This window comes from Barbatula barbatula (genome assembly GCF_947034865.1).
Source record: "Barbatula barbatula genome assembly, chromosome: 24".
Taxonomy (NCBI): Eukaryota; Metazoa; Chordata; class Actinopteri; order Cypriniformes; family Nemacheilidae; genus Barbatula; species Barbatula barbatula.
In genome coordinates this window covers 8,974,805-9,002,197 of record NC_136787.1, presented here as the reverse complement: position 1 = coordinate 9,002,197, position 27,393 = coordinate 8,974,805, and the positions used below count along the sequence as shown (strand labels likewise).

The window sequence follows — 27,393 nt, the reverse complement described above, 5'->3', positions numbered from 1 at the left end:
TCCATGCTGCTTCCCTCTTCACTTCCAGCCCAGAGCACCAATTATCTCATCGTGTCTTCCAAACAACAGGAGGTCAATGACTGTACGCCGTTTCTCTCTTTTATGGAAAATAAAGGAACAAAAAGTTTCAAATGGCACGTTAAAAGGGTGCTTTCGAAAATCGCTCCAACCTTTCAGTCCGAGTTTTGCTTCCATTGAATTGCTTGCTTTGAAAAAAACTCTCTTTGGTAACGACTGGATGTATCACAATTGTATTGATTTTAGTGGCATTTCCAAGATTTATATATATATATATATACTGTACAACATATAAACGCTTTGAAAAGACAGAGCAGCATTTTTCAGAAGGAAGTCGAGTAATTGTGACTTTGGTTAACAAATTACCAATGAGCTACTGTATATTGTTTCTCAGCATTGAATTTTAATGTTAGTTAATGCCAATACAATCATTAATGATGCTCATTTGGCAACTAGCTTAATAAAGAAGCATACATTAAGCTTTCAAAATGGATTAGTACATCAAAATTACAAGATTAATAAATGCTTAAAACCGATAGGGTTCATTGTTACTTTGTGTAAATTAATGCATTAACTTATGTCAACAGATACAACCTAATCATAATATTGTATCACAAATCTGTGTAACAGACTTTCTAAACAAAGGAAGAGAAACTGGGTCTACAGGGGTTCCCTATCGATACTTCACTCGTACTGCGTAGCAGGACGCTATGGGAAAACTCCTTTTTCTCCGATGACTGAAGCAATTTAAAAGCGCAGTGAAAACTGCACGGTGATTGGTTGGAAAAAAGCAGAGCTTTAAACCAATCGTAGCGGAGCTGCCGGACCAATGGCGATGGCACCCGCCAAAATGGGCGGGGCTTATGGCTATATAAGCAGACACATCGCCGTAGGGTCTTCAGATCTCTTCTCCTTCAGCGACGACTCGTCTTCGCTTCCCGAGACTGACTGCTTCGCCGTCGAGAGAGCACCTGCAGCGGATTCGACTACGGCTCAGCGCCTTCGCTCCAGCGGATTCGTCAGCGGCTTCGCTCCGGCGGTTTCTGTTGGCGCCTTCGCTTGAGAGCGGCTTCGCTTGCAGCCGGTCTTTTCCCTGCCGCTATCCGGCGACGCTAAAAGAGCAAGACTTTCCACACTTTCTTTTCAGAGAGTGTTAGAGCAAATTTCCTGCGGCATTCACGTGCAGTTTTCACTGCGCTACAATGCCGCGTCGTCCCTGTCGCTCGTGTGGGGTTTTCCTGCACGCCGTCGACGGTCACGACGAGTGCGTTTCATGTCTGGGTCTCTCCCACGCAGAGAACGCGCTAAAAGAGACGGAATGCTCTCACTGCGAGAGTATGAGTCTCTCCTCTCTGTGCTCGCGGATAGCTTTCTTTTCAGAGAGTGACTCCGCCCCTCGATCCCCCCCGCCTCTGCTCTCACAGGACTCTGTGAGACCGAAGCAGCGGGGTAGAGGAGCAAAGCGCTCGGGGAAATGCGAGCTCACGCCGGCTCGCCGTGCCTCGCCTTCCCCGCAGAGAGATGTTTCCCCGGTCTGTTTCACCCGAGCAGATCAGCGTCCACTGGCGGCCGCCTGTGACATGATCTCGTTCGGTGGAAATGAACCGGAGGATGACGACGCCATGTCGTTAGCGGCTTCAGACGGGGAGGAGTTAGCGGGCTCGTTGGATGACCCCGCCCCCTCGCCGTCTCCAGAACCCAGCGGACACGGCCCCGGCGCGGACTCCGAGCTCTTCCGGGTCCTCACGAAGGCCGTCAACGAGCTGGGTTTAGAGTGGTCTCCCCCAGAGGAACCCACTCGCAGCCGCCTGGATGAGTGGTTTTTGCCGGGGCGCCGTCAGGCTCCTCGTCAACGTAACTCACCGTTCTTTCCGGAAGTTCACGGCGAACTCACGAAGTCATGGCGCGCCCCCTATTCGGCCCGTCTTCGACCTTCTTCCTCCTCTGCGCTCACCTCCGTGGACGGCGCTGAGGAAAAAGGGTACGAGAAGCTACCCCCCCTCGATGAGTCGGTGGCCGCACATCTGTGTCCGCCCGCCGCCATCGGATGGAGGGCTAAAGCGTCTCATCCTTCTAAGCCGTGCAGGACCACCTCGGCCCTCGCTGGACGCGCATACTCGTCCTCAGGCCAGGCGGCTTCAGCGCTTCACTCCATGGCAGTGCTCCAGGTCTACCAGGCGAAGCTCCTCCAAGGCATGGATGAGACCGACCCCGACCCTGCGCTCTTCAGAGAGCTGCGGAGCGCGACGGATCTTGCTCTACGCGCCACCAAGGCCACGGCCCAGGCGATAGGCAGATCCATGGCCAGCTTGGTGGTGCTTGAACGTCATCTATGGCTGACGCTCACGGAGATCAAGGATGCGGATAAGGTCCCCTTCCTGGATGCTCCTATTTCCACGACCGGCCTCTTCGGACCGGCGGTGGAGGGTTTCGCAGAGCGTTTCACGGCAGCGCAGAAGTCTTCGCAAGCCATGAGACATTTTCTGCCTAAAAGACCCGGATCTCGGCCAGCGGCGACCCATCCTAAACCCGCCTCGACGCAGCAGCCGGTGAGAACCCCTGCTGCTCAGAAGGCCTCGGGAGCTGACAGCCGTCAGCGCTCCCGTTCTGGACGGCGCTTCCCGCACCCTCAGCGACAGGGTCCCCGGCCTAAGATCACGCTGGACCCCGCGCTTCAGGCCCCGTCCTGAGCCCGCTGTCAGGAAGAGGAAGGCTACAGGGCCCGCTCCAGCCGGCCCTCCTTCAAAAACCGCTCTCATGTCTGCCTGGTCACCCCGTTCAGTTCCGGGTGTCGGCAAAAAGTGTTTAATAAAATGCAATGTTGTAAGTGCGGGGCCTTTTCTAACGCCCACACCACAGTCTGCAAAATGTTTAATAAAACACAAACTTGGTCAAAAAGAGAGCAAGCTTCCTCTTCCATTATTCCTGGGAGTCAAGCCCCCAAAAGGCGGCGCATCTCCCCTTTACACACAAACCCTTGCCACCCGGGCCGAGGCCTGGAGAGCCATCCCCGGAGTGTCAGACTGGGTTCTGGAAATAATATCCCAAGGGTATTCTCTCCAGTTTGCTCGTCGACCCCCGCGCTTCCGCGGGGTCGTCCCCACCCGAGTGCAGGACTCGAATTCTCACGTTCTGCGCACGGAGTTGAGGAATTTACTGGGAAAAAGAGCCATAGAAATGGTTCCCCCAGACCAAACCGAGTCAGGCTTCTACAGCCGGTACTTCCTAGTACCAAAGAGGGACGGCGGCTTCCGCCCCATCCTCGATCTCAGGCATCTGAATCACGTCCTTATGAAACGGCGCTTCAGAATGCTCACGATGAAGCAGATCCTCTCGCAAATACGCCCAGAGGACTGGTTCTTCTCTCTGGACCTGGAAGATGCTTACTTCCACATTCAGATAGCCCCTCGTCACAGACGATTCTTGAGATTCGCCTACGAGGGAATTGCTTATCAATACACGGTCCTTCCATTCGGACTCTCTCTAGCTCCTCGCACTTTCACGAAGTGCATGGATGCGGCTCTCTCCCCTCTCAGACAGAAGGGAATCCGCATTCTGAATTACCTCGACGACTGGCTTGTTTTAGCCCAGTCGGAGGACGAGCTAAGGTCTCACAGATCCCTCCTCCTCAGCCACCTGGAGTGCCTGGGACTCAGGATCAATCTGGCCAAGAGCGCGCTGTCACCCAGCCAAAACATTTTGTTCCTGGGAACAGTCTTCGACTCGAAACGCATGACCGCCAGAATTTCGCCAGAACGAGCTCTGGTCATTCGACGGCTTGCGGCCTCATTCACACCCGGGGTTTCACGCCCCCTCAGGGTTTTTCAGAAAATGCTAGGTCTTATGGCCTCTGCATCTCAGGTACTGAGTCTGGGCATCCTCCGGATGCGCCCCCTACAGTACTGGCTGAAGCCAGTACAACCATCTCAGGCAGTATGGTTGGCTCTCCGCTACTTCCTACCGGTGCTAAAAGATCGTCACGTCTTAGTCCGATCAGACAGCATGACGGTGGTATCTTACATAAATCACCAGGGAGGCCTCTCCTCAAGACGCCTTTTTTCCCTAGTTTCTCACCTCTTGGAATGGGCCCAGTCCAATCTGTGCTCACTGAGGGCAACTCACCTTCCAGGCAAACTGAACCGGGGAGCAGATATGCTATCTCGGAGCAACGTTCCTTCAGACGAATGGACGCTCCACCCCATGTCGGTTCAGCAAATCTGGCAAATCTTCGGCAAGGCGGAAGTCGACCTTTTCGCCTCAGAAGACAATACTCATTGCCCGACGTACTTCTCGAAGGGCAGGGACGCCTTGGCCCACGCTTGGCCCAACCGGCTCCTCTATGCTTTTCCCCCGATCGCGCTCTTACAGCAGACGATCAGGAGAATCAGGGAGCAAGCTCACCGAGTGCTTCTGGTAGCCCCTCTGTGGACGAACCAGCCTTGGGTCGCAGATCTCTCCCAGCTGCTAATAGCAGCCCCGTGGCCCATTCCCCTGAGGCGGGACCTCCTCTCTCAGGCAGGGAACACGATATGGCACCCCCAGCCAGAGCTGTGGGCTCTGCACCTTTGGCCTCTCGACGGGAGCCTACGGACCTCCCAGAGAGCGTACTGAACACCATATCACAAGCTAGAGCTCCGTCTACTAGACGCCTCTACGCCCTCAAATGGTCTGTCTTCGCCTCCTGGTGTACAACACGCGGCGCTGACCCAGTGTCCTGTGACATATCACTGATACTGTCATTCTTACAAGAGTTGTTGGATAACGGCCGTGCCCCTTCCACACTCAAGGTCTATGTGGCGGCTATTTCAGCCTCACATACCCACGTCGGAGGACAAGGAGTGGGCAAGAACGATCTTATCGTTCGTTTCCTGAAGGGCTCTAGGCGGCTACACCCCCCTCGCCCTCTTACAGTTCCCTCTTGGGATCTGCCCACGGTCCTGAGGGCTCTAAGGGGTCCTCCCTTTGAGCCGCTGCTATCTGCAGACCTCCGTCCGTTAACGCTCAAGACCGCTCTGCTTCTCGCTTTAGCATCGGTGAAGCGTGTGAGTGACTTGCAGGCTCTCTCTGTAAGCTCATCCTGTCTGGAATTTGGGCCTAACGACGCCAGAGTCGTTCTCAAACCAAGACATGGCTATGTACCTAAGGTGCTCTCGACTCCGTTCAGAGCACAGGTCATTTCGCTCTCTGCGCTCCCCTCCTCAGAGCGGGATCCAGAGCTCAGTTTGCTCTGCCCAGTCAGAGCGTTAAGAATATACATCGAGCGCTCCGCCCTATTCAGACGGTCGGAACAGCTCTTTGTGTGCTTCGGCGACCGCACCAAGGGGTCTTCGGTCTCGAAACATAGACTATCGAAGTGGATAGTTGAGGCTATATCACTAGCTTACTCTTCCTTGGGCCTTCAATGCCCCACGGGAGTTAGAGCTCATTCCACGAGAGGCGTTGCCTCTTCCTGGGCATGGTATAGCGGTGTCTCGATAAGAGATATCTGTGCGGCAGCCTGCTGGGCTTCGCCTTCCACTTTTACAAGATTTTACAATCTGGACGTACCGGCCCTTCAGGCCCGGGTCCTGTCTGCTTGAATTAGGTCGCTGAGCCATGGCTATGGCCACGCCAGCACTTAATTACTTTGGGACGATAACCGGTCTAGGCCACCTTCTAGCTTGGCCTCTACCGTTTTCAGGGTTTCCCTGCTTTTCTCCGTCTCCGAGCCAGCCTCTGAGACTATTTACGTTTTTCGTTCCATCCGTAGCACGGCGTGATTATACTGGTTCCCCATAGCGTCCTGCTACGCAGTACGAGTGAAGTATCGATAGGGAACGTACTCGGTTACTTACGTAACCTCGGTTCCCTGAGATACGGGAACGAGTACTGCGTTCCTTGCCGTGCTACGAGCTGCTGTGTCGTCGCTTCAGTCGAAGTAACCTGAAGACCCTACGGCGATGTGTCTGCTTATATAGCCATAAGCCCCGCCCATTTTGGCGGGTGCCATCGCCATTGGTCCGGCAGCTCCGCTACGATTGGTTTAAAGCTCTGCTTTTTTCCAACCAATCACCGTGCAGTTTTCACTGCGCTTTTAAATTGCTTCAGTCATCGGAGAAAAAGGAGTTTTCCCATAGCGTCCTGCTACGCAGTACTCGTTCCCGTATCTCAGGGAACCGAGGTTACGTAAGTAACCGAGTACGTTTTCTTCAGACGCACACGCCTGGCCCACAACTGTATATGGTTATAATATAAAAAAATAATTAATTTATATTAATATTTTATTGTATGTTAATTGTATTAAATTAAATTAAACTAATCTACGTCACGTTTGTTTCTATTGCTATTGCTGTAACAGTCTATATGCAGAGAGATTTAGTTCGAAAATGTAGTAAAACAACTAAAGACTGACAAAACTGAACAAAACGGCACATGTAAACTACAAAACAACCACCAACAAATCCCACAGGTGTATATAAAAACAGACTAATGAGAAAAACAAGGAACACCTGGAAACAAAAGGACGGGACTACTCATTACAGGACATGACATCATGAACTAAATACAAAATACAGGAATCGAAATAAAGACATGACATTAGAGACATTAGATTATGTAAGCATATTGTGAATATGTGAATGTTCAGTCCTAGTGTGGATCATAAAAGACCGCTGCTTTGATGCTCTCGGACTTATTACACATCACATGAAAGCAGGGCTTTACCAGCCTTGACTCCAAATGTAGGACAGCGGAGGTCTGTTTAAAACCCTGGAGCCATGTTTGTTCATTCTTTCATTAATGAAGTCATTAAGGCTGAGCCACATGTGAAACATTATTCACTTCAAGATGGATATTGCTAATCATTGTTCCCTAATCTCTAGAAAGGCAATATTGAAATTCACTGAAGATAGTTATTATTTGAATAACTGGATACATTTTTCCTCAGCTAACAGCGGTAATATTAATTGACAGAGAACCCTGGAGGAAACCAATATTGATTTAGTATCGCTATTTCATAACTTCGCATCAACTTTACAACTTTTAGAAACTTAAAGTGGAGAGTATAGCCATATAGACTTGGTAGAATATTTTGAGCAACATTTGGGTTCATATTGAGCTCTTTGATAAATCTCAGCCTAACTTGTGACATTACAAAGAAACTCTGAAAGAAACTGATTTATTTTTTCAAAAGAGAAAGTTCCGAAAAGAAGATCTAAGCAAAAATAATAATTATAATGAACTCAAAATAATTAAAGTTGCTCTCAATACAGTCTCAGTACTTTCTAGGGAAACTGAATTATGACAATTACAGATTTTTTTCTGAATGAGAGAAAAATTGCATTTACAATGTTTTCTTTTCATATTCAACAGACATAGCACACAATCTTAAAATGCAACAAAATCTTCATGTTCGACTAAGCAAGTAATCTGTGTTTGTGTCCTTTTCTACATCAATTTTTAGTCGTACTAAACTAGAGAGAGTCTTCAATACCATTTGGCATCTTATATAAACACTAAAGTTTTTTTACAAAAACTGTCACTGGGATGGTACCCTTTAAAATACCTATTGGCTAATAACATTAATATAACCAACTCCAATGCCTACACACAACAAACTCCAGCAAATACCAACACCAAAAGAACTCCAACAGATGCCAACAAACAACAAACTTCAATGCCAACAAACTCCAACAGATACCAGAAAATTCAAAATGAAGCCAACAAAGCATACATGCCAACAAAAACAAACTCCACCTGATGCCAACAAACTCCACCAAACCACACATGCCAAAAAACAACTAGCTCCAACAGATGCCATCAAACTCCAACAGACGGCAACAAACTCCAACAGATACCGACAAACTCCAACTGATGCCCACAAACTCCAACAGATACAGACAAACTCTAACAGATACCCACAAACTCCAACATGCCAACAACCTCCAACAGATACCCACAAACTCCAACAGATACCCACAAACTCCAACAGATACCAACAAACTCCAACAGATACCAACAAACTCCAACAGATGCCCAAAAACTCCAACAGATACCAACAAACTCCAACATGCCAACAACCTCCAACAGATACCCACAAACTCCAACAGATACCCACAAACTCCAACAGATACCAACAAACTCCAACAGATACCAACAAACTCCAACAGATGCCCAAAAACTCCAACAGATACCAACAAACTCCAACAGATACCAACAAACTCCAACAGATACCCACAAACTCCAACATATACCCACAAACTCCAACAGATACAAACAAACTCCAACAGATACCCACAAACTCCAACAGATACCCACAAACTCCAACAGATACCCACAAACTCCAACAGATACCAACAAACTCAAACAGATAACAACAAACTCAAACAGATACCAACAAACTCCAACAGATACAAACAAACTCCAACAGATACCCACAAACTCCAACAGATACCAACAAACTCAAACAGATACCAACAAACTCAAACAGATACCAACAAACTCCAACAGATACAAACAGACTCCAACAGATACCCACAAACTCCAACAGATGGCAACAAACTTGAACCATACGCAGCATAAGAGCTGCGAAATAAGCTAATTCATAAAAGAACGTCTGTCCCTCATGGCAAAAAAGAGGAGTGCTGGAAGTATGTGTATTGTTCATTTCAGTGGAGTGCTATATGTGAGACATGCACCTGTGTGCCTACAAGCTAAACCAATGCATCTTCCATTTTCCAACAATTCACTGCTTTCTTTTTTAGTAACCTTCATTTAACCCCAGGTTGTTCAAAGCAAGCATGACCTTTCAAACTTAACATTTTTCCCCAAGAGAGTCTGCAGAAGATTAAAATGACGGTTTTAATAAGGCGCTGAACCAACACAGAGCGTACACGGTGTCGTCAAAGCTAATCTGCCTGCCTGTCAGCTTGCCATGATAGTGCTGTTAGATGAAAGGATGTATGTGCGTGTACTCATCAAATGAACATATGAATGCAGTTTTGAGGAACTTAAAATATTGCAGCATGCTCAGAGTGAAAACAAAGTGTAAATATCCTCATTTTATTGATTATTCTGTCTCTGCAGTGGATCAGAGGCATTTCCAACTCTCTTCCGTCTTACATTTATTTTAACAGCCTACTAAATGAAAAAAACTAGGACTCCCTCACTTGCCTCCGCCTGAAGGCTATACGTGGCTCTAGCTGTAGATTTTAATAAAGAATAAGCTGTAAGGCATAAGGTGTTTTCATTTTTTGTACAAAAACATCCATTCGGCGTACGCCTACGACCATTTCACACCTGAAATAAAGATAATCTACCTGCTGAGTCAAGTTCAAACATAGTTCAGTGGAACAAAAATTTAAATTCTTTACTTTTGAAAGTCCTTATTTCCCTATTCTGATTTACTTAAAAAAAAACTGACCTGTCTATGGCCTGTAAAAAGAATTATCATACATTACTTTGAACCAACCATCTTACTTATTTTACATACTGTGCCTTTAAAGGCCAATCTGCTTTCTTCACAATGGATGGATTAATACATATATAATGGGGAATTTGGTGAGGTGTGGCAGAAATCAACCTTTAAAAGATTGCCTTTCAAATTATAAGAGAAAAAGAATGTAACTTGTGAATTTCATAGCACTCGTAATGAGGCTCTCTTTGACATGCAGTGGCATTAAGTCTTTAATGGCCACTTTCATCTGATAAGGCACTCCCTCACATCATATGCTGTATTCGGTTCAAAAGTATGAAGTCATAAAATGGATGAATGAAATTGTTCTGTGGAAATTAACGGATTATGCAGCCATTCAGGCTCCATGTAAAATCACAGTTAAAGGGAGGGTTCGCCCAAAAGTAAAACATCATTCATCATTTTCTTACTCTCATGCATTACAGTATGTCATTTCTAAACCTGTATGACATTTTGTATTTTAAAGAAGATTTTGGTAGCCAAACAACATCGGTCACCATTGACTTCCATTGTATGGGCACAAAAGCACTGAGACATTTCTCAAAATATCTTCTTTTGTGTTCTGCAGAAGAAAGTGACATATACAGTTTTTAATGCCAGAGTGGATAAATGATTTTTTTTTCTATAGCATCACAGTTCAGATATTGAATGGGTGTCAGCCCTCAGCTGTGCCGATTTCCCTTATATTACGTTCACCGATCAATTCAGTGCTTTAAGAATATAAGTGAAAAAACGTGACTGTCCTTTTAAATTATAGTATTGACTTAAACATACTGGTAATAATCAGAATACTGTTTCAAAATATTATTATTCATCAAAGCAGAAATGACACATACATGTCCATATGCTCCAGCAATATCTGACTATACAAACAATTTTTGTAAGAAAGCTATACTTGAAATGAAAATTGTTATGATATACTCTTATTTCTTGACATCCTTCCGTAATATACAAAAGAACTATTTCAGTATGTCCTCTTCCTAGTGCTCTTCGGAGAAATGCAAACTGGATCTGTCGAGTTCAAGAAAGTAGGTCAGCTCTATATGACCAGAACACTATATTCTAAGCAATACAATGAATCCCCTTGGAATTATAAGGTTTTATTTACAAACTAATGTGATGTTAGCCAAACAAAAAAATCTAATAACACCTCAAATCATATTTTTGCCAAAGATGGTTTCTGTCATTTCTGTTACTTCTTATCATGCCGATGTATGTGCGAGTGTTTGTTTATTCTAATAATTTAGTTTTTATTTAGTTAAAATGATTTAAAAAAGGGGTGTGACACATTATTTGTGTGTTAGTGAGTCTGTGGGAATACGGGCGGGACCTTACAATCATTACTGTGCGAATGACGTCACTGGTCAGCGTCCATTGTTTGGACATTATGGTTTCATTTCTCTACAGTGCAGGGATGAGAAGAGACACCGCCCATCTATTCCTACATTCTATTGTTCAGCATTTCAAACGCTTTGATATTTTTTATAACACCATCGGGGTGTCTGTGATATCTAAAGCTGGACGATATTGCTTAAAAGTCCAGTGTGTAATTTTTGGGATGATCATTTGATATAAATGCAATATAATATACATACCTAAGCCTTCCGAGGTGTATAAAGACCTTACACAACGAAGTGTCATGTTTTTATAACCTTAGAATCAGCTATTTCTATCTACATACACCACGGGTCCCCTTGAATGTAATTCGCCATGTTCTGTCTAGATTTTACTGACTGGACCTTTAACTATCATATCTTTATCCAGAGCGGATTTTAAGTTCCAATGTTCAGATACTGTTTTGTATGGATTTACACTGGGATTTTATTTCCACGTATAGCTAATGGAGACGCACCAGATCTAAATCTCACTCATGCACTCTGTGGAAAAGTGAATAAGGATGAATAAGGTCATTCAAGTCCAAAGAGCAGCGCTGGCTTTCATTCCCTCTCCTTCCTCCTCACCAGCGTTGATTCCAACTCAGAGCAAAAGCCTCTGCACACTGCGATTCAATGTCCTGCTCATCATCAGCACATCTCACCTTCATCCACAGGGACGGCCTCCACTGAGCGAGGATGAAATGAATTTTTTTGCGCTCTGCACAGCAGCTCTGTGCTTTCATAAGCATAAGCAAAGTGGATGCCTGCGCTTCCATTTTTAAACAAAGCCAGAAACTGGTACAATAACAAAAACAGAGGAAAGGAGAGTAAACAAAAGAAGTTTGCTGTCACCTTTAGTTAGTAGCTGGTAAAGAATTGAACGGTTGGAAAGCGATACTGTCATTTATTTTATTTTCAGAGTCAATACAAATTGACTTTGATTTAATATTAAAACACATTTCTCTAAATCTGAAGTCATTTTAGTACAGCAATATAGACATTTTTAAAGGATTTTCTCCTAAGAGTCTCTTGATTTTAAAGCTATGTGTAAATCTAGAGTGAAGTTGTAGTACATATTTTCAGCCTGATATTCACTAATGCCGCATTCATGTCTTATCTGAATTACTGTAATTATGAGATGACAAGTCAGAGAAGTCTTCTCAGGCGTGTGTCCTTGGAATTCATTCGTTTCTATGGCAATGATCACAAAGATGAAATGTGCAGCTTTGTTGTTCATGACAGCAAAATATTCAATCGCTGCAATTAGTTCATAATTTCATCTCAATATGTACTTGGAAACAAAGAAAGTGCCCTGCAAACAGCAAACACTATTATATAGGATATAACATATTGTATAAAACAGAAATAAAACATGCTTTAAGTCATAACAAAAACTGACTTGAGCCTTTTCATGTTTGAAGAAAACCTGGAACCATAAGGAAACTTGAACATTCAAAGAATGTTCCTGTTTCACAAAATGGTCTTTTAGTCAAAAAAGGAGAAAACAAATAGATAGAAATGGAGCCTTAATCCCTTAGAATTGTTAGCTGAAGAATAAAGCCGTCTAGGCCATCGTGAAAAGCATCACAGACTCCACGGGGCTCCTTCCTTCCCGCTGCCATCCAGGTGTGCAACTGTCTGCTGAATCTTATGCCATTACATCTGTTCGACCTGCTATAACACGTAGATTTCTCCATGGGATAAACAATGCCATCTTTCTTCGCAAGTGGCACAATCCCTTTAGTATCAAAGGAGCATACATATACTACTATTTTGTAAATGCTTAGTTTGAGAAATTCAATTTTTACCGCTTTTTTATTGTCTCATTTTTGGTTCCCTCAATTGGCTCGGCCGAGCAAGTACTTAACTATTTTTGTCTCCTTTTTTTGACATACGGCTCTTCTTTCAAGTGTAAATAATCTCTTTTGTTTGAACATGCCAGGTGCGCATCCATTGATAAGATTTACATAGTTTTGGTTAAATGTGCTTCGCGACATTAAAGCGGGAACAGAGAGCTCGAGATTGTACAGAAGAAGGTTATGGTAATTATTCTGATCATTTGCCTCCTTTTCATATGCTGACTGAAGTCGAGCCATATAATGGGATTTTGCATGACTGTTTAAACCAGCACCCTTGCGAGTAAGCTATGAATCTTGGGTAGAAAACTAAACTTCATCAATACCAGTCATCATCTATAATCGACAGGTAAAAAATATCCACAGTTGTCATCGATAATGGAACATCTAGGCTTTAAAATGACAAGCTGAGTACATCAGTTAGGGGATTGGGGAGATGATAAGATGCTTTTAAACCCTTCACATTACATTTGCATTTATTCATTTGGCAGACGCTTTTATCCAAAGCGACTTAAAAGTAGTTTTTTACAGTGACACATTACTGCAGAGCAATCAGGGGTAAGGTGCCTTGCTCAAGGGCACTTCAGTCATGACCTGCTGGCACTGAGATTTGAACCACCAACCTTCTGATCACAAGCCCAACGCTCTAACCCCCAGGCCCAAATTTACTGTTTCCCATTTGTGAAACAATCAGATAGTTTTCACAAACCATTATTACTGACCCGTATTCAATATTATTAGCATGACCAAACAACTGTGAAAACCTGCACGAGTGCAGAACTTAAATAAAAAGTGTAAATGTGTTCAGCAGTGCATAGCTTTTGTTAAGGGAACCATTGACTCCTGGGTTATGAAATGTGGACTAAATGAAACATCCTTTAGATGAACCATTATATGAAGGACCTGAGGAGTCAAGGGTACATTTCCCTGCTCTTATGAATATTTGGAGCATGCACAATGAAGAATTTACCTCTATGTCCTGAGTCGCTCATTTGTTTTGATCTGATTTTTTTTTAGGCTGCCTTTCACACGTCATACCTCACATTCCCTGGAGCCGGATATGGTGCAGGTGCAGTTGCCTGTCCCATTGCCCAGCACCTCCATGGCTTCTGGTGAGGCAGCAGGGTTGTAGCTCATGTAATATTCCTGGAGCTGGGAGCTCAGGTTCTGTTCTGGCTCCTGACTCTTTTTCCTCCGTTTTCGACCCACAACTGAATTCTGCTGAAGCAGCCTGGTGGCACCGGGGTATCGTTTCCAGGACACGTAAATAACTGACAAGACGAATAATACAGAGAAAAACAGTGCCACGCCTCCCATCACCACTTTGTGGAATGACACGTTGTCCAGATCAGGAGCTGGGGTCACTAATAAACTGTTGGAGGATGAGGGTGTCCAGTGATGGGAGTCCCTGGGGTGTGTATGTGTACGGCTGGGAAAGGTGGGACGTTGAGGAGGTTGTGGTTGGGGAGGAGGAATGGGCGCCTCGGAAGCGGGTGAAGGCAGGGGTGGAGGGGATGTTGTAGGGGGCATTGTGGGTTCAACTGTGAGCTCAAAACTTGGCTCGAAGGTTTGGAGATACAACGGAGACTGAGCCGTGATTTCATAATCATCACAGTCAATAAAGTTTTTTGTGGCCTCCATAACCTTTTCCCCTTGAAGGTACTTGGGACTGCTGCAGATTATACTAGTGTCCTTAGTGCCTCTAAAATTCTTGAGCCATACGACAAGAGGACAAACGCCCGGCCCACAGTCCCACATATTACCAGCAAGACTAATAGTTGTCAGGGAAATCCAGGCGGCCACAACTTGCTGGGACACATTTGCCAGTTTGTTAGACTCCAAGTTGAGAACCTGAAGATTGGGAAGGCATTGAAACACCACAGGATCAAGTGTTTGTATCTCATTGCCAGAAATATCAAGCTTCTGCAAGGTGTACCAGCTCCATGGAAGACCTTGATTGACAGCTCGAATGCGGTTCCATTGCAGATACAGGGAGCGAAGGTTAACCAGACGAGGAAAGAGAAAGAAGTTGATTCTTGAAAACTGATTGTGCTCCAGGTGGAGTTCCATAAGTCGAGATAGCCCCAGGAATGCCGTGCGAGTGACAACACGAAGCCGATTGTAGCCCAAATCCAGAAACTCCAAACTCCTGCACTCCAGAAATGCCCGGACAGGGATGGTAGTGAGCCCATTGGAACGCAAGTGCAGATTCTGCAGTTTTCGCAGACCAAAAAACTGGCCTGGCTGCAGCTCTTGCAACTTGTTATAGGAGAGATCGAGACTGCGGAGGTTTGGTGCTCCGTGAAACGTGACGTTGTGCAGCTGTGATATCCGGTTAGAGCTCAAGATCAACTCCTTCAACCTCCGCACCCCCTGAAAAGCTCGGCTGTCCACAAATTCAATTTGATTGTGGTCCAGGTAGAGCCAGAGCAGCTGGTTTAGATGGGCGAACTGGTAGGGGAGCATTGTGTGCAGGTTATTGTAGCGCAGGGACAGACCTTGGCAAGTTACAGAAATGTTTTCAGGGACGTCCTGGAAGCCAGATGACTCACAATGGACGATCTTTCCCTCGCAGTTGCAGCTATAGGGGCACATCCTTTCACCAGAACCGAACAACAGAAGCGAAGAGGCTTGGAGAAAGATGAGGCCAGCTAATCTCTTGTCACACACAACAGGACCTGCAGGGGATAACAGAACATTATCATTTTATCACCTTTAACAATAGGCCAAATTTGGAAATATTCATGCTCATCTGAGAAAATATGGCTAGCATTCACACTACAACAATACATAATCTTCTAAACATACACGATGACTTGCCAACATTTGGGTAAACACTTTTAGGTTATTTAGGCTTTAGCTGGAATTTAGCTATGACTGAAACAGACAATTTACAATTCAGCGTATTTAGTTATTCATTTATTTAGGTATATTAGTCATCAGCCAAGTGTTTTTTTTAAATCATGACTATAAACCTCTGTAACACAAAGCATATCATCGCTGTCTTTCAAAAACCTTGGATGTCCAAAATTAATATTTTTCAGGAGATGGAAAAAAAACAATGTAGGCCTACATATAAAATGATTGAACACCATATTGCACTTTTTAATACTTTTTATCGGTTAGAAATGTGCAAATCCCAGTGACAAACATAAATAGTGCTTAATAATAATGATTTATGGCAATAAATAAAAATCATAAAATATGGACAAACAGGATTTCAGAAGAACAGCAATTCAGCAATATTTACCGATATATCTTTAAGCAAAGGATGCTAAATTCAAAAATACTTTCACATTAGAGTTTTTGTTGTGCAACAAGCAGAAGTGGGAAATACATAAGTGAGTAAATTTACTCTACTTAATAAACATTTTTCAAGTATCTGTACCTTTTGTTAAACAAATACTTTACTACATTTTAAAAATATATCATACTTGTCCTCTACTATGTACATGTTTTACATGTTTCTTACCATTAAAAATATATTATTACTTTTTTTAGGCAAGTCAATTTTGAGTATGACTATGAAATGTTGAGTACTTTTGAGTAAAATTAACTTAAATATAATGTAGTGGAGTAGAAGGTATAAAATATGTAGTGAGGCAAAGTACAACACAGAGTAAAAGTAAAACCAACGTTAAATTTGAAAGCGTACTTGAGAGTAAAAATATTTCCCAGAGAAATATGATCTTTTATAGACAAATATACATTTTTAAACTAAAGGATGTAGTAAAACAATCAATTTCAATTGTGGTGTTCTGTCTCCACAAACTGAGGGTTTATAGATCAGTCTATGAACTCACTTTTATGTCTTAAAGTACTCTTTGTTCATTAAGTTTTATTACTGTACAATAATGAAATGATAAAGTTCTCAAGTTTAGATGAACACTCTGAACAGAGTAGTTCCTAGCATTTCTGTTGAATAAGCCGTAAACACTAATTTAGACAAGGAGCCTTTTTAGTAATTATCACCTAAGATGTAATCAACTTTAAGATGTGATTTATGTCCAACAATATATTTAGCACTATAGTTTTATACTGTGTCCATGGGAATTACACAATTTAGGGCTGAATCATTACATCAAACGTAATTACTCAGAACCAATTTGTTCCATAAAGTGTCGTCCATGCCAAAAAAGATGACGCGGAACGAGCAATTTCATTACAATTTTTTGCCTCAGAAATATTTTAAACAGGACTTTCCATTGCCAGGGAAAAGAATACAGTGAGATGCGTAACAAAGAAGGAATTGATCTGACTCTTAATGTACAGCCCGACGGCTGAAGTATCGGCTCGCGTGGAACCATGCGCTCACAGCCTGCGCCAGCTGAAAGAAGAGGACAGCGGCCATCCGAGCGTACACGGCAAATTACAGAGTCATCAGTTTCACATAAACTGTAATCCCATCGGTGCTATTAAGAAAATTTTAAAGAAACCCAGATCAATGCATCTTCCAAAGTGCTTTACAAAACTCAAAACAGACTTAAAAGGATAGTTCACACAAAAACGAAAATTCTGTCATCCTTGAATCCCCCTCTTGACATTTCAAACCTGTATGGATTTTATTTTCAGAACACAGAAAAATATCTGCACAATAGAAGTCAATGGAGACCAACGGTTTTTGGTTACCAACATTCTTCAAAATATCTTCTTTTGTGTTCTGCATAAGAAAGTCATGTTTGTCAGTTTTATGTAATGATGAAAGAGTGAACTATCCCTTTAATCTTATAACCTCAATCTCACATTGCAGTTAGTGTGCAGTGGTCCACTACAGATTTCCAAGTAAACACATGGCAATGAAAACTCGCAATTGCCTGTATCCTTGGACTATTTCTGAAGATAAAATAGCATGGAAACAGGTCAGTGTCTTTCCGATTAATGTGTTGACTATTATAGGTTGGTTTTGTTCACTGCTTGTCCATTACCCATATTACTTTCTGCTCTTTAATGGGCACGCATTTGTCTGTGAAATGGCTATATGTTCCTCAAGGTGACCCACTAATCCACGAGAGCTGACAAGATACAAGAAACATGAAATGTGTACTGAATTAGAGCTGATTAGAAGCAGAAACCCATTTTAAACAAGGCCGTGCAAGAGTGCTGTGCTGTCCTACAGTCCGAAGCTCCTAGAAAAATACTGCTTAATACAAAGGAAACATGTTTTCCTACAGCAGTTGTCCTATTTCAGGCTGTAGATGGCTAAAAACAACCGAAATCTTATCAGTAGACCTCATTAGATGACCTTTAAATGATCCTGTCATGAGCCTCAGATCCATCATTTTGCTGATTGCTGTATTCTTATGTCATTGAAATTAACTGCTACTTTTAGCTAGTGAGTTTAGTCAGTGAACTTTAAAAAGACCAAAGTTATGATATTCCAGAAAAGGCATAGTCGACAAAACCAACATCACAACTTTAAACTCAACAACGTGCCTTTAGAGCAAACCCAAAACTACACATATCTCGGTATAAACATCAGTAACACCGGAAACCTAAACAAGGCAGTGAACGACCTGAGAGACAAGGCACGAAGAGCTTTTTACGCTATCAAAAGGAATATAAAAATCGACATCCCAGCTGGAATTTGGCTTAAAATAATCCAATCCGTTATAGAACCAATAGCACTTTATGGATGTGAGGTTTGGGGTCCCCTCACCAACCAAGAGTTCACCAAATGGGACAAACACCCAACTGAGACCCTGCAAACAGAAATGTGTAAAAACATTCTACGGGTACAACGCAAAACCCCAAACAACGCCTGCAGAGCAGAATTAGGACTATATCCTCTAATAATAAAAATACAAAAAAGAGCGATTAAATTCTATAACCACCTTAAGAACAGCGATACAGAATCACTCCATCTCAAAGCCTTACGTCATCAGGAGCTGAACCCAGAGAAAAGTTGTCTCATCCAACTGATCTCAGAGCTAACTCTAAAACCCCAAACGTGTCCAACTGAACCCCAAACTCCAGCCAGAATTAACCAAATGATAAAAACACAAAAAGAAAAATATCTCAAACACTGGACAGAAGCAACAGCTCAGCAAAGTAAACTTGAATGCTATCGTTCATTAAACAGAGAATATAAAGCGGCAGAATACCTCAAAAGCGTATCAGACCCTAAACTAAGAAAAGTGTTGACCATGTACAGACTCAGTGAACACAAGCTCACTGTGGAGACGGGCCGACACAGACAGACATGGACTCCAAGAGAAGAGCGACTGTGTCCACACTGCACACAGAGACAAGTGGAAACAGAGCTGCACTTCTTAACCTCGTGTCCAAACTATACGGACATCAGAGAAACATTCTTCCCCCAGTTCACAAACTTCCACAAAGACTTCAACCAGTTTCAACAACAGGACAAGATCTCATACATACTGGGAGAAAAGCCCATCAGCTCAAACCTGGCGGCGAGATACGTCAAGTCCTGTCACGACAGAAGAGCAACAACCAGTACAACACAAAACAACACTGACACAACACAGACACAACACAGACACAACACAGACACAACACAGACACAACACTGACACAACACAGACACAACACAGACACAACACAGACACAACACTGACACAACACAACACACACACAACACAACACAACACAACACAACACTGACACAACACAACACAACACACACAACACAACACTGACACAACACACACAACACTGACACAACACACACAAACTGACACTTATGACAGGATCCTGTCACTTTCACTAAGAACTTTTGTCAATACTTCGCACTTTTATGTCTGTATTGATGTGTACATATTGTTTCTTATATAGGATACTCTTATTTTATTTTATACAGAATGTTTATATTTAATCTTCCTGCTTTGGCAATGTAAAACACTTTTTTATCATGCCAATAAAGCTTTTTTGAATCTTGAATCTTGAATCTTGAGTTTAGATGAGCTGACTGTTCACTTAGAAGAGTCAGAACGCACAAACACACACATTGTGAGTTATGTAAACAGCCACACTTTCTTATAAAATGTTGTAACGCATTACCCACAGTCAGCGGTGGCACGAGGGGTGGGTTAAGGGGTCTGTAAAGCCTTGAATATTTTAGCGCAAGATTGCTATCTTAAATGTAGAGGCACGGCATGTGCGTTTTACGAGAGATCAACAAATATTACAAAGCAACACAGCTTGCGTTTCCAAGTTTAGACATGAAATTAGAGCTCAACGCTAAGGATTTTTTTCGATTTGCCCTGTCAGGCAAGCGATTTACATTTTTACTGGACCTACCAAAAGTTTCACTGGCTCCTCTACATATAAAGTAATAAATAACAATATTGTCTAGTTATTTGTTTGTTCGTTGTTTTACCTATGTAGTCTTCATAAATAAGGTTATTATACCATAAAACATTTACCTTACTTACGAAATGTCAAATATTGTTGAAGACAACTAAGCAGTAAGTAATAAAATAAGAACAAGAAATCAAATAATTGAACGAAATATAAATAAAATCTTACGGTTTAACCGACAAGGCTTAGCTTAAGCCAAGGACTATGCCTCAGTTAAATTATGATATTAAAATGCCTTAGATAAAAACATTACTGGTGTGCATCTTGCGACGAAACAATGGCAATGACACATTGGCAATGACACAATGTTAGGGCCATTTATCTTCAGTAAAGAGTCTGGGACTAGTCTTAAAGCGTCCGTTCTTTTGCTCTTTTCAAAGCTTAATTTAGTTTTTTGGGTGTTTAACAATGGATGTTTATTTTTCTTGTTTCATAAAACGCTTTATATTTCACATGTTTAAAGTCATATCGTTCGTTGCTATCCCTCTTCTCACAAAACGCTAGGATTGTTTCCGGTTTCCGGAAACCTCCTTCCGAAAAGCTCTGATTGGTAAAGCTGACCCAGTCTGTCAAGATTGGTTCCCCGCTTAGAGCGTGTGTCTGAAGATGTCCCACCCGTACAATATCAGCGAGCTTCCGCTTCGAGCTTCAGCATTTTTTTCATAGAGATTGCGATTTCTTTCTACTATTGCAACAGAAATGACACCGGACCGAATGGCGTCAGACCGGTTATATTAATTAAGACTAATAACAGAAGTGTTAGTTTTGCCTTTTTACATTGGACCTAAGTTTGATTAAAAAAAACAAGCAGATTGATCAGAAGATATTTTCAAGAAGGACACAATAACACACACACACACACAATAATAGTGTATTACACAGAACAGCTTTCACAGCCGATGTTAAAGTCATGGAAGCTGTTATTTGACTGTTGGTAATCTTAGAATGTGTGTAGATGAATTCTTATTACCAGCTGTAGGACTGTAATGAAAGTAGTTTAGTGCATAGCTCAGTCAAGTGTTTACAATCTCTGAGAACCAAACACTACTACAGCGGCTCTTCCTCTTCTCTAAAGAAGGCCTCAACCTTTTTTGGCGTATTCCTTAGGGCGGAGGTTATTAAAAGCACTCGGAATAGTGACATCATGTACCTTTACAAGGATACTTGCTTATATGGGCATTTTATGTGCATATGTCTGTTTAAGAAAAGAGAAAACGTGAAAGAGAACTCAGTTCAGTATTTTGCACGTTGTCTGAGTTTCGGCTTTCCGGCTGCGTGCATATTTCCAACTCCTTGTGAGAACAGATTGGAGTTCACGGTTGCGTCTTTTTGAGAATATTTAAATAGGCGAGGCATAGAAAACTAGCAAATTATAAACTTTAGTTACGATACAGTAATGGCCCAAATCGGGCAAGTCTTTAAACTAACCGGGTCTCTCATTCTGCCCCATCATGAAATGATAAGAGCAGCAAATAGGTTTTGGGCAGGTTCAGAAATAAACCTTTGATTTAGCATTTTGGTATCACAGAATTTCATATTCCAGGTGCGAGACTTGGCATTCAAACCAACAAACTGCCGGTTGAAGACTGCTGATAGCAATAACTCTCTAATGCGTAATCCGTATCTACAGGCCACTGCCAATCAGCAGCAACGACGTGGAACATTTTTGAGATCGCTCCTCCTAGTCCAACTCCCAGCACCGCATGTCATCTTATAACTTATATTCCAAGAAACAAAATACGAGTGCACTTTACCAAGGTATCGCCACAGCATCTGACTGCAAATTTTATTCGAAGTACAATATATAAGAGATCTATGGCAGGGCGGTAGATGTGACTTATACCGCAAATAAAAATCGATCCGGACACTACTTTCTTACTTTGCTGACTAAAATGCATTGATGGCCGTCGTGCCATAGCTCATCCAAGGTTAGTTCATTTAAAAGCCACTCATTTAAAAACCTGTATGACTGTGGCGGCCCCTTTCAAACATCTTCGAGGACGTTGGCACTTACAGCAGTGTCAGCTGCTGTGTTGGTTGGCAAGGTGACAAGTTGATATTTCATTTAAATGCTACTCTGTTACAATGTGCTGATGCTTAAGCTATTACCCAAAGTACCGAGATAATGGCATAACCTTAACAAAATTTGGACATTTGTAAGAGCAATGCTCGAAATGAAATCAAATGGTTTTAACCAACGAATACATCCCTTTATATGAATTTCACTTCGAGGTTGCGGAAAAATCTATAATCTATTTGAGCGCACAAATCAGCTGTCAGGTAAACACAAATTTGAAAGCAGTCAGTTTGACAGTTTGGATAAATGTTTAATGACTGCACTCAAAATGTCTCATCTCTCTAGTCTAAACTACTGTAGGTGGAAATCGTCAAGTGTGTATTTGGCTTGGTCGATATATCTATGATGTATGATTTATAATATATGCAATGATTTGCTTGTAGAGGTAGTCACAACTTTGCAAAAATAGGAAAGATTTTGTCAATAGTTTAGATTCATGATCCTCCCATAGCAACCCATGGAATTAGAGCGATATGTTTTATCAGATTAACTTTTTGGATTGATGTTTTAATAAATTGATTATAATTAAAATACTCACCGATGCATTTGTGTATTAAATGTTTCATGTAATAGCAATCTTCGACCAAAAAATTGTAAGATAGACATGTTTTAAAAGTAGTGTTATTGTTGTTTCAGTCAAATCACAATGCAACATAAGGCAACATTTCTACATAAAGTAAAAAGAATAATAGATTCTCTGAATTAACCCTCAATAGAGTATCGCAGTGATGACTCATTTTTGTATGCAAAGCCCAGAAGCGAGTTAGCATTTTAGCACTTGAGGCTCCATTGTTCCAAAGGTTTTTTGAATGGGTTTTTGTTAAATTGCATGGAATACAATCTTTGGTTAAAACAACTCTAAACAATTACATTCACATTTTAATCTATGACATAAAACACACCAGTTATAACCAGCTAATGATTGTTTAAAGCTTTGTCTTGCCTCACGTCATGTTTTTACTACAGTTGACATGTTTTTTGGGGTACAACTGTAGCAAAAACATGACGAGAACCATAGTTTTGAAAAACCGTATTTAAAACTTGGTTACTATAGTAAAACCATGATTTCGCAAATAGATGCACCAATAAAACATGGTTATTACACTAAACCACGAAAACATATATGGTCAATCTTCGTAAAGGCAGTTGCTAAGAAGTTGCTAAAAGAGACTACATCCTTTGGCGGGGGTGGCAGACCTCATCGTGCATATAAAGGCCACAAATCTAAAAAAACGTGGGCGGGGATTCATTAACAGAGTAATTACTCGACAGGGAACATGTTTTTCTTTTTAGTTTGAAAGAGTTGATAGAATGACCGTAGTGCAGTCTGTTTATAGCCTCATGTTTTTACTTCTGCCGATTGTATTTTGGCTTTAAAAGTAACAAGTGTTGTGTTAATTTGTAAAGATGATCTTGGTAGACAAAATGTCTAAAAATCATAAACCTTTGTTAATCACAGAGCTAATTTTTTGCCATCATCCAAAAGTCTATGGGAAAATGCAAAAGGCTTTTGGTCAAAGCGACCAGTGTGGTGCTAACTCCCGGGTTGGCCTGCAAAAAATCGTAATTGCTGTAAGAGTATAAGAGTAGGTACAATAAGTTGGTAGCTTATTTAAGCTTTTTCAAGGTAGTTTCAAAGTCACTTTGAGGTAGGTCATCCTACTCAAAGTCCATATTTGTACAGCCTCCGTGCAGCTTTTTCAGTCACACAAGATCAAATTCGTCTGACTTGAATAGGTGATATCTTTAATATTGCTTAAGATAAAAAAAACATACCCACAACCAAAGTTATACCTTAAACCAACTATACCATAAATGTTGTTTCATAAGCTAAGATTGTTTCACAACAATCACAACAATAAATACAGAGCGTTGTGCTTTTCTTCATTCATAGTAATCCATTGTTTTGTGATGTAAGGAGTACCATTTCCAGGTCCAAGACACTCACTCGTTTCAAGTTTGGTTACCATTTAAACAGACATGAGCATTGTTTATTCCTATTGCACATTTAAGCTAAACCTTTATAAACACATGGTGTACACTACACTCTTCAGGCTCACTGAATCTCCGACATTTAATATTTAATTAAAAATGAATCGCCGTCTGACCATCTGGGACTTGTGGAAGTTAGGATCATCTTAAAGATCAGGCAATAAAATACTAGCTAGGTCAACATTAAGATCACTTGTATGTCATTTAGGATAAAGATGTCAATCAAACGTGTAAATGCTGTGGTAAGTGGTTTTCCTGTAGCTAAGTTGCCCGAGCATTGCGCTAGCAACACAAAGATCATGGGTTTGATCACTTAGGAACACACGTGTCATTTCAAACCTGTGTGACTTCTTTCTACAGAACACAAAAGAAGATATTACGAAGAAATATGATTTTCATTTTTTTCATTTCCATTGTATGGACACAAAACTACTGAGAGGAAATGGGTAGCATCATTGATCGGTTGGTAAAATTCTTCAAAATATCTTCTTTTGTGTTCTGTAGAAGAAAGAAAAGTCATACAGATTTGAGATGACATGAGGGTGAGTAAATTATTTTGGGTGAACTATCACTTTAAACGCCCTACAAGTTGCTTTGGATAAAAGCATACACCAAATGCACACATTTTAAGCATTTATTTTAATAAATCAGTTCAGACTATCAATTCTAGTGAATTGACACACGAGTTATACTCAAGGAGAGAATCAGTTGTGTCATCACTCAAAATGTTTACAATTTATTTCCATGCTATTTTAAGTACAGTATTTGTCATTTTAAGAGCATTTGTCACTCACAGACATCTTTATATCATAAAACAACTCATGCATAGTTAACTAGTTTCTGATTACATCTGCAAGTGACTCTCATTTGGATGAAGGATACAATAGCTCTAAAATAACAATGTTGGCAGCTCTTAACGGTGGTCCAAGATCTTAGAAAGTTTTAGGATAATGAAATGTAAGGGTGCATAAATGTTCATAGATCACTGAGCAGAATGGACCCCATCCAGTTTTTAAAAAGTGACAGTAACCGCACAAGGCCGCAGGTGGGGGACAGTTTACCCGGCCGGTTACGAGAAAGCTGTGAGACAACGGACCTCCTGCGCGCATTATTTCTCACATTAATTCTGTGACTTCCGAGAGTCGTAATTGTGTCTTCCAATGTGGAGAGCAGAACAGAAAGGGTGATTTATACTAAAAGCTTTATTTATAGCAGTGGTGATTGTTAAATCAGCTTTATCCACAGTAATGAATGAAGCAGATGCAGGAAAGTCTTTTAGTTTTTAGAAAAACTGCAGGTGCAGAATCCAAGTATGTGAATTGCACTTGAAAACATTTTACAATTTCTGCTCCTATGTCGCTCCCATAAGACAGAAAGTGAATATCAACTGTGGCTGACAGACACTAACATTTCGCTCAATGTCTCTTTTCGTATTCTTTAAAGAAAAGTCAGTCCTACTGGGTCGGAACAAGTCAGAAAAATGTTGACAGAACTTGAATTTAAGTTAAGTTGCAAGACTGGGTGGGTTAAACTGGTGGAAAATGACAGCTCAGTCAAGGTTGCGGCTTCACAACATTCAGATCAGGTTTGAAATGAAATGAATTTAAATTAAACATAAAATCTTACAAACTGCGAGAGATCTCCTTGAATAAACAAGAGGTGCTCCTACATGTCTTTGATCTTTTATTACACCTGTACTGTTTACAGATTGTTTTAAGAAGGTTGACTATTAAAGGAACATCACCTGTCACTCTTATCTCTGTGAAACGCAAAAGAAGATATTTCGAGAAATGTCTCAGTGGTTTTGTATCCATACATTGGAAGTCAATGGGGGCCAATTTTGCTTGGTTACCAGTATTCTTTTAAATATCTTCATTTCTGTTCTGCAGATCAATGAAGTTAAATTAGCTTCCTTTATTCGAGTCAACAAAAGGCACTTTATGAACTAAGTGTTAATTGTGCTTATCTCCATTTTAACACCTTTTTTAATAAGACTACATTTAGTTTAGTTATCACACTGATCAATAAACCTGTGTTACGAGAATATCTGCTCAGACCACACAGCTCTAAAGTTCGTGTATTGAAAGTAATGTGGTACACCTTTTATTTTTTGAAAACTTCAGGGTTTTTTTACATTAGATCCTTGGTCATTACCTGGATTTCAGTCTTGGATTAACATGTTTTCATATGAACCAATGCAATGGCAAAATGTATCAAAAGCTGACTGTTAGGATAAAGCAGTAATATCAGACATCCCTGGCAGGCTCCTGAAGCTCAGACTTCTGATCAAATAGCCTCAAGAATGAATTTGATGTAAACAAAATTCATGACAACTGGCAATTTCTTAGTGCAATCCATCATTCCGGCCTGTCATTGCCGATGCGATCTTCATTCAACAGAAATAAATATAAAATCAGGTTAGCAATGTTATCGGTTTAAGAATTCAACATAGAAGAGGAATAGACATGACACACAGATCCGCCTTTGAGTTTCAATGAAGGAAATCATAATGAATTACAACAGACATGTTTAAAAAAATAATATAAAGAAAGTATATTGTGCAACTGACCATGCACTTTATACGAGTATAAAGATCTGTAAATAATGGGACTGTAGAAAAATGTGTGTCAGGGTAAACAACGGAGCTTCATGTGGTAACTTACAAAAGTTGACGTTATGCTTTATGCGGTAGATGCTTTAATAAAAAATGTGCATTCAAGCTATACATTTTTTTTACTTCGTGTTGCCAGCACACTACTAACTTGGGCTCCAGGATGAATGTTTTAGGTCATGATCTGATATTCTGGATCTTCATGGAGTCATTTTAAGGGTGACTTCAACTAAAAATCACAATTGCGTAGTTAAAGAACAAGAAGAAAAAAAGCGCAATTCAGACAAAATATTAAAACGTTTAAACAACGAAATGCATGCATAGCTACCGTATGATTGAGCACGTTTTACAATAAAGGTTCAATCCAATCTAGCTTCTTTTCTTCAGCCTCGACATTTCTTGATGGCGAGCATCAGCTATTGAGTTTTGAGCGTTCATTTCACTCCCTTATAAGAATTAACAGTCGTTTCATAAGTCAGTCCAAAAATATCAGCGAGTGGATTTTACGAACGCATTTGCTTAAGACGATTTCATTATCGTGAACGCCTACGAATAAAACTCGTTTCAACGTTATTAGACATGTAAAACATTTACCGAAGGTCCATGTTTTAAACTGCGTTTCATCTTTCGCAAATTTCGCAATAAAAACCGATCGGTACGTTGTTTGTGAATTCATACGATTAGCAATCGAT

General features: G+C 41.4%; 1 protein-coding gene across 1 annotated transcript in view; it reads right to left on the bottom strand.

Moving 5' to 3' along the window:
* lrrtm4l1 (leucine rich repeat transmembrane neuronal 4 like 1) overlaps positions 1-27,393 on the bottom strand; it is an 80,541-nt gene that overhangs the window by 8,781 nt on the left and 44,367 nt on the right. Inside the window, exon 3 of the mRNA XM_079449457.1 lies at positions 13,740-15,379. Coding sequence (XP_079305583.1) covers positions 13,740-15,296 — 1,557 coding nt within the window. The 5' untranslated portion in view covers positions 15,297-15,379. The remainder of the gene's footprint in view (positions 1-13,739; positions 15,380-27,393) is intronic.